At 35.5% G+C, this 8,883-nt stretch overlaps 1 protein-coding gene across 1 annotated transcript; it reads right to left on the minus strand.

The window, feature by feature from the left end:
• Positions 1-6,580: 6,580 nt before the first annotated feature.
• Positions 6,581-8,590, minus strand: LOC119677235 (uncharacterized protein K02A2.6-like). Its single transcript, XM_038088506.1, has one exon. It carries the CDS (start codon positions 8,588-8,590, stop codon positions 6,581-6,583), a length of 2,010 nt encoding a protein of 669 aa, XP_037944434.1.
• Positions 8,591-8,883: the final 293 nt, after the last annotated feature.

Genomic DNA, 8,883 nt, shown 5'->3' on the forward strand with positions numbered 1-8,883 from the left:
TACTTAGTATATTTTCTATAATTTTGTATCGAGCTTAACGCTGAATATAATTTTAAGTTCCACTGATCGTAAGCACTTTTGTGTATATTTGGTTTTTTACTGTTGTTAAATACAACGTTAGTTTGTCCACTGAAGTCTCAATAAATAAAATTATATTATTATCAAATTTTTGCACAACATTCCAACGCGTAGTAATTACACAAACGTTTATTTTCAGTAATCAACCAATTGTCATTAGTTTCTCACGATACAACTTAAATTTTTCATTAAACTTTTCAGCGCGCGCACTTATTAGATATCATTCAATAGGGTTGCCAATCCAAACTCGTATGCAGTATGAAACAAATATGAATTCGAATGTTGCTATGGCAATGCAGAGTGCGAGTAACTATTGTAATATAAGAGAAATTATAGATGCTTTGCCGTCATTCGACAACAACAGTGATGACGTCACATCAGTGCAGTTTGTTCAAAGTGTTGAGCAATTAAAGAATGCATACCAGTGGAATGACCATATTGTTCTATTTGCTATAAGAAGTAAATTGAGAGGTGCCGCAAAATTGTGGATCGATTCGCAACCAGTATTTCGTAGCTGGGGTGAATTTGTGGTCGCATTCTTAAATGATTTTCCGTGTGTTTTAAATGCTGCTGATATTCATATGCAGTTAATGAGCAATCAGCAGAGAAAAAATGAAAGCGTTATTGAGTACTACTATCGAATGTTAGCTATTGGACGCCGAGGACAACTCGAAGACCAAGTGGTCATAAGATATGTAACCATCGGGTTGTATGACGACGGGTTGCGGAAGACATTATCTGCTATGCAATTTAAAAATTGCTCAGATTTTGTGCGGTCGTTACAGAACAGTAATGTAAGCGTACGAAGACCAGCAGTACGTTACAATGATAATCAATATATGCCGAATAAAAATAGCAGTGACTCCAGTGTAACTCGTGTGGTAAAAACGGGACCGGTTTGTTATAATTGTCGGGAGTATGGGCACATTTCGAAAAATTGTCCAAAACCGCAACGAAAGCCGCGTTGTTCAATGTGTTCAGGAAACCATGACACAAAAACGTGTAATAAACGAAATCCAGTAAATGCGATTGAAAAACCTGGTATTATAATTAAACAAATATGTATAAACAATATCTTATGTAACGCTTTGATCGATTCAGGCAGTGGTGTGTCAATAATTAAGCGTAATATAGCCATTTTATTGAAATGCAAACTAATAAAATGTGTGAAAACTTTGAACGGTTTTGCCGGCGGTGAATATGTGTGTTCCGAAAAGACAGATAAGTTGTCAATAACTATTGATGAACAAAAGTACAAGTGCAAATGCTAGTGGTCGAAGATGATACCATGGCATATGACGTTATTATCGGTATTGACTTATTGTCCAAATGTCGCGTTGTGTTTGAAAATGGAAACTGTCAAGTGTTTGCGATAACACCCGAAAATTTTAAGTGCAACGAGAATTTATCGGTAAACGAACAAAATGAGTTGCGTAATTTGTTAAATAATTATTATGATTGTTTTGGCGAAAATCTAAATGAACTTGGTAAGGCGAAAACAACGAAAATGGAGATTGCGGTTACATCTCCAACGCCGATAACAAAAAAACCTTACAACATACCAATTCCTAAACAACGTGTCGTGGAACGAATTGTTGACGAATTATTAGAGTTAAATATTATTCGAACATCAACTTCAGAATATTCGTCTCCTATTGTTCTTGTACCGAAATCGAATGGTGAAGATCGTTTATGCATCGACTACAGGGCATTAAATGCTGTAACGGAAAAACAGCCATGGTCAATGCCTACAGTAGATGGTGTTCTATCAACACTTGCGGGGAAAAGATTTTTCACAACTTTAGATACGATGTCAGGTTATTATCAGATTGAAATTGCTGAATCATCGAAAAAGCTGACAGCGTTCGTCACTCATAATGGTCACTATGAGTTTAACCGAATGCCATTTGGCCTTAAAAATGCTCCGTGCGTATTTCAAAAGATGATGATGAAACTTATGGAACCGCTGAGAGGTAAGGTGGTTAGTTATGTTGATGAAGTCATTGTGGCATCTGAAACAGCACAAGAAGGGCTTGAGAATTTAGAAGAATTTTTGAAAATTATTCGTAATGAAGGATTGACCTTACGCCTATCGAAATGTTATTTTATGAAAGGCAGTGTATCGTTTTTAGGTCATGAAGTCGACGAGAATGGTATAAAACCTGGTATAACTAAAACCATTGCGATAAAACAATTTCCTATACCAACGAATGTAACAGAAGTCAGACGTTTCTTGGGACTTACAGGTTACTTCAGGAAATTTGTTCAGAATTATGCACAAATTGCTCATCCGTTAACACAGTTAACGAGAAAGAATATTGCTTTTAAATGGTCATTGAAATGTGAAAATGCTTTCCTCAAACTAATTGAATTGTTAGCTAATGAGCCGCTTTTGGGAATATATGACATTAATAAAGAACAAGAAATTTATACTGACGCAAGCAGTATTGGACTTGCAGCGATATTAATGCAACGTGAAGATAACGGAATATCAAAGCCCATAGCATATTTCAGTCGATTATGTACAGATGTTGAAAGTAAATATCATGGATATGAATTAGAAGTTTTAGCGGTAGTTGAAGCATGTCAACGTTTTCGAATGTATCTTTTGGGCAAACATTTTAAAATCTTTACGGATTGTTCAGCTATTTCCAGTATTAAAACAGTAACACCAATGATTCCACGAGTCGCAAGATGGCTGTTAAAATTGCTCGAATATGATTATACGTCAAGTCATCGCCCAGGTAATTTAATGGCTCACGTTGACGCAATGAGTCGAGCTCCTGTTGAACCGCCATGCGAAGTTGATGATGTATCTGCAAATTTAATGATGATTGATATTTCGAATGAGGATTGGATTTTGACAATGCAACAGCAAGATGCAAATTTACAACAGATCATTGATATTTTAAAAGGACGTGTCGATTCAACACAGCGAGAGCAGCATGAGAAGGAATTCATTTTAAAGGGAAATCGGCTCTATAGAAGACATCATGATGGGAAAGAGTTACTGGTCATACCAAAAGGAATACGATGGAGAATTGTGAAACTTTGTCATGATGATGCTGGTCATCCAGGTATGGATGGCACAATAAAACGTATTAAACAACATTTTTGGTTTCCTCGATGTCGAAATTTTGTTAAGGGGTACATCAAATCATGCATTGAATGTTGTTATAATCGAAGTACAGCAAAGAAAGAATGTCAACTATATGGTATGGAGATACCGAGGGTGCCGTTCGAGGTAATACATATGGACCATCTAGGACCTTTTATTAGAAGCTGCAGTGGTAATGAATATATCATAGTGATCGTGGATGCACTAACTAGATATGTTGTAACTGTCGCTGTTAAATCAACGAAAACCAAACCTGTAATAGAAACACTTAATCAACTAACATTGTATTTTGGTCTTCCCAGTAAAATCGTTACTGATAGAGGTACAGCTTTTACATCCTCAGCGTTCGAAGCTTATTGTAATAGTAACAATATTCAGCATATTAAAGTTGCCGTACGCACACCACGAGCTAATGGTATTGCTGAACGTGTGAATCAATCAATTCTCTCTTATTTAAAGACGTCATCAGATACAAAAGATTGGGACACAAAACTTCGTTGCTTACAATGGAAGATAAATACAACAATAAATTCAACAACAAAATATTCACCCATTGAACTAATTTACGATTTTCCGTTAAAAGACATCAGTGGAAATAAACTGTTGGCTGCTGTAACAGAAGAAAATATCAATATCGATGGTCACGAATTAAGCGCGCGTCGTGAGAATGCTAAAAAGAACATTAAGGCTGCACGTGAGGTTTGGAAAGCTAGATTCGATGCTAAATATAAAACTCCACAACCGTATAAAGAAGGTGATCTTGTGCTTATTGAAGCAACGCTTCCAAGCACAGGCGAATCAAGAAAACTTGGCATTAAATATCGCGGGCCATATGAAGTGAAGAAAATTCTGCGATTTGACAGGTATGTCATTGGAGACATGGTGGGTGAACAAAGAAAACAACGCCGGTATAGCACAGTCATTAGCAGTGACAAACTGAAACCATGGTGTTCATTATTTCCTACAGTCGACGATGACTACGATGAAGATAACGATATTAACAGATAGTAAACTTGAAACTCGAGGACGAGTTAATATCAGGATGGTCGAACTGTCACTCTTTTGTTATTTTACTTTTATTTATTGCTTTATTGTTACTTCTATTATCATTACTCTTATGCATCTTTTCATGCTCTCATGAGTGTTACGCCAACCCAACCAACAACAACAGCAACGTTATCAACAACAATATCGTGGGTATCAACAACAACAGCAACAGTACCAACAGCAACAACATTATCGCAACAATTACAATAGCAACAACAGCAGTAGCAATAAATATAATCTAAGTTAAATAAAGTCATTGTGTTTGATTTGTTAAAAACTGGAAAAGGGTGTATAATATTATTTTATGAGAGGTCGGTAGGATCATAACATTAATTGGCGTGGTCTGTAGGATTTCAATAGCAACGTCACCTACGACCTTAACAATATCAACCGCGAATATAATATTTGTTTTGGAGAAGAAGTGACATCTTTCTTCACAGAAAAAACCATAACAATGGTGAACCTTAGAAATGTCTAAGGATCCTACGAAAAAGTTTTTTGTTAAAAGTGCCTAAAATTTTAAATACCATATATTTACTTACATACCATAAAATATGAAATTAATTAACAACCTAAAACACAATTTAACTTATTTTTTCAATTTATCTATCATTTCTTTTTTCCATTGTGACTTTGATTCATAAAAAAAAATGGAAAAAAAAGTGTTTTTGTTAAAAAATTGCACGCATTCTGAAAAAGTACGAAAGAAAAAAAGTGTCAACATACAAATAATTAAATTTATTTATGTGTCATCTCTAATATTTTGTAAGCAAATCCGCCAATTAATTTAATTCTGTTCTTGCGTTATTTTTCTTGAAACGTGTAAGTGACTCTGCGTATGTAATTTTTGAGTTCTTCCAAATTATTGTAATATCTGACGAAATTTAAATTTAATACAAATATATGAGATTAGCATATGATTAAGCTAGTAAACGTAAATGTTCGTAGTCGTGTTATTTAATGTGCTAGACAGCAAATATATTTTTATACTTTATAGCAAAAACTAAATATAAGAAAACTTCTCAATTCTAGAAATTTTATTTCTACACACACTTGGCCGTTAACAATATGTTATTATCAATTTAGATTTTAAGTAAAATCCATACTTTTTTAGTAAGTGTTGTACTTGGCCTTAAGAATATGTAGATTTTGTATTTCAAGTTCAGAGTATTTACTTATGTCAAAGAGTATTAAATATACAAAGTGTATGTCAGGAACAAATTCGTTGTTTACACTGCGCGCATGGTGGTAGATGGGCTTGATGCTTGATTTTTAACTCAAATTTTCAGAGCGTTATTAGAAAGAATGACCCAAAGAAAATATATATAAATACATTTATGATAATAAACATAGTATTGTTTTTGTTGCTAAAAATAAACAAGAATTTTTTGTTTTGCGTTTTTGTAGATTACGCAAATACCATTTAAGTAACAAAAAAGGAATGGATTATACATACATATTGTCAATGTTTAAAGTCCTTAATGCCATAAATACTTTGGATAATAAAAAATCAAAAGTTAATTTATTTTACATTGACTTTGTTATATAAAAAAATATAATACAACATAATTAAACAGTGGCGTCGTTAGACGTCGGCGACAAAGAAGTATCTATCTTTAAGGTAGCTCTTCAGTAGTAAATAAAAATCGGCAAGCAATATTCTAGATAGTTTGTAAAGCAATCCTTCGTGCCATACGCTATCGAATGCTTTAGCTACGTCTAAAAACACACCCACAGTGATCTTTTTAGAGTCTATATTCATTGCAATTTTACTAGTCTTCCAATGAATTTGCTGAATAGTGGAATGCTTTTTACGACATCCAAATTGGTGATTGGGCAATAGGTTGTTTTCTTGTATTATTGGTTCCAGTCGGGAGAAAAGAAGATTTTCAAATAGTTTGGATAAGATGGGTAATAAGCTGATCGGTTTGTAAGAGTTGACAATTGAAGCATTTTTGTTTGGTTAAGGTATTGCTACAACCTTCGCTACTGTTCAAACAGAAGGGAAAATCTTATTCCTGATCATGCAGTTAAAGATGTTTCTAATATAAATGATAGCTATTACAGGTAATTCTAGAAGAAATTTACCAGACATCTCATCATAGCCTGGTGATTTTTTTGGGTTGATATTAACGGCGATTTTTGTATTTCAACTTTATTCATTCAAGTTACAGATAAGAATATTTTTTCATTTCTACTTCATAATAATAAACTATTAACAAACACTACTCAGTTAAAATGACAACTGTCAAACTTCATAAATAATGTTGCTAGTGTATAAAATTCATACACAACATTTTTCTCTCCTCTCCACCGGATCATGGTGTGTAACACACTCTAGTTTTCCTTAGTCTTGTGTCGTATAGCGGGAGTTACATTGGTCGTCTCAGGCGTACTCTCAGCTATTGGGTGTGGTGTTGAATAAAACTCCTCATTTCTCGATGTGTTGGGCGTTGTCCACCTCTCAAACTCATTCTCCAATCTCGGACTCCCTTCAGTGGTTGCTTCATTGTTTTCTGGCCTCTTAAACTCATTCTCCAATCCCGGACTCCCTTCAGTGATTATTTCATTGTTCTCTGCTTCAAGCGAGTCCTTTGTCTTGTCACCACTACTCTCGAACGAATATTTTGATTCACGATATTCTTTCGCTGTATTTCTAATGGGTGCACTTGCAGCTCTTCGAATTTGATTTACATGTCTCTTTACTTCCTTTCCATTACAAAGTATTTCGTAGTGAAGATCACCTAAACGTGTATTAATTGTACCTCTGAGCCATTTATGCATTCGCGAATTGCCCGATAAGAAGTATACGCTTTGGCCTGCTGCGAATTCCCTACACCTATTACTAGATTGACACTGCAAGTATTGCTTATCTTTCACCTTCTTTGCAATTTCCTCTGGCCGAATGAGATCTAAGCGTGTTCGCAGATGTCGTCCCAAAAACAACTGAGCTGGCGAAAACCCTGTAGTTGAATGTGGCGTATTCTTGTATTGCCTTAGGAACTCGTTCAAATTTTTTTTTAAATTCTTGCTTGTTGTGCCCATTGCCTTTAGCGCATTTTTTATTGTTTGTACGCTACGCTCCGCCTGACCGTTAGTAGCTGGATGATATGAAGCTGAATATTTATGGTATTTAACACCAACTGTTGTGAGGAAATCGTTTAATTCTACAGAAGTAAAATTTGTTCCATTGTCAGAAACCACCATAAGCGGAACTCCAAGAACAGCAAATACATCGTCCAAAAGCGAAATTGTATCTGCAGCCGTAGTAGATTTTGTGATTTTAACTTCTAACCACTTACTGTAAGCATCAACAATTACTAGTAATATTGCCCCTTCAAATGGCCCTGCATAATCAATATGAATACGTTCCCATCGTCCTTTTGGGTATTCCCAATAATGACTATCGCATTTCACCGACTTATTCGCTTGTCTCGCGCACCCATCACACTCGTTGGCCATATTCTCAATATCTTTGTCTATTCCTGGCCAATATATAAAAGAACGAGCAATGCCCTTCATTTTTACCATTCCTAAGTGCGATGTGTGTAGATTCTCTAGTAATCTTTGTCGATAATGTGGAGGGATAACGACCCGATGTTCGAACGTCAAACACCCTGATGACAACACGTAACTCGCTTCTGGCGATTTGTAACCTTCTCTTTTTAAACAGCGGCCACTTTCCAGTAATCTGATTATCTTGCCGAGATGCTTGTCCTTTCTGGTTTCTATTGCAATACGTTCTGCTTTAACAGGCAACTGATTTATCTGGCAAATCATGAAATTATCGAACTCATCACATTCATCTGAATGAGTCGCTACTATTTGTTGTAATTGATTTATTTGTTGAAGGGAAGCACGTGACAAATAATCGGCATTTGCGTTTGCTTTTGAATTTTTGTATATAACTTCGAAATCGAATCTGCTTAAAAACTCTGCATAGTTAGCCATTCTACTTATACATAGTACTGGAAGCGATTTATTAGGTTGAAGAATCTGTGATAACGGCTTATGATCCGTGATCAATATCCAATGACGAGTATATAAGTATTTGAAAAATTTTTGAACTGCCCACACAATAGCTAGTACCTCTTTATCAATTTGTGTATATCGTTGTTCCGTAACAGTCATCGTTCGACTTGCATAAGCTATTGGCCGATCCACTCCATTTTCTAAACGATGTGACAATACAGCACCTAGACCCGTTCGGCTTGCGTCTGTTGCTAACATTACCGGTAGTGACGGATCGTATGGAATTAATACTTGAGGTGAAGTCAATATTTGTTTTAACTGAGTAAATGCTGCATCTGCCTCTCCCGTCCAGCAAAATTCTTTTGTTTTCAACATGTCCCATAATGGTCGCGCCTTTGTAGCCAAATCCGGAATGAACGCGCCATAGTATGTTGCTTTCCCTAAGAAAAGTTGAAGCTCTTCAACCGTTGATGGTTTGGGCGCATTCAATATTGCTTCGACATGTTTCTGGGATTTATGCACGCCATGTGCATCAATTCGATGACCAAGAAACTCCACAGATGTTGTGGCGAATACACACTTCGACTTAATTGTGACCGAAAAGTTTTCGGAAATTCTCATTTAAAATTCGCGCGCTGTATATTTTTCGATATTTTAAGTTTATGTAG

The sequence above is a fragment of the Teleopsis dalmanni genome, chromosome 2 (assembly GCF_002237135.1).
Source record: "Teleopsis dalmanni isolate 2A chromosome 2, ASM223713v2, whole genome shotgun sequence".
Taxonomy (NCBI): Eukaryota; Metazoa; Arthropoda; class Insecta; order Diptera; family Diopsidae; genus Teleopsis; species Teleopsis dalmanni.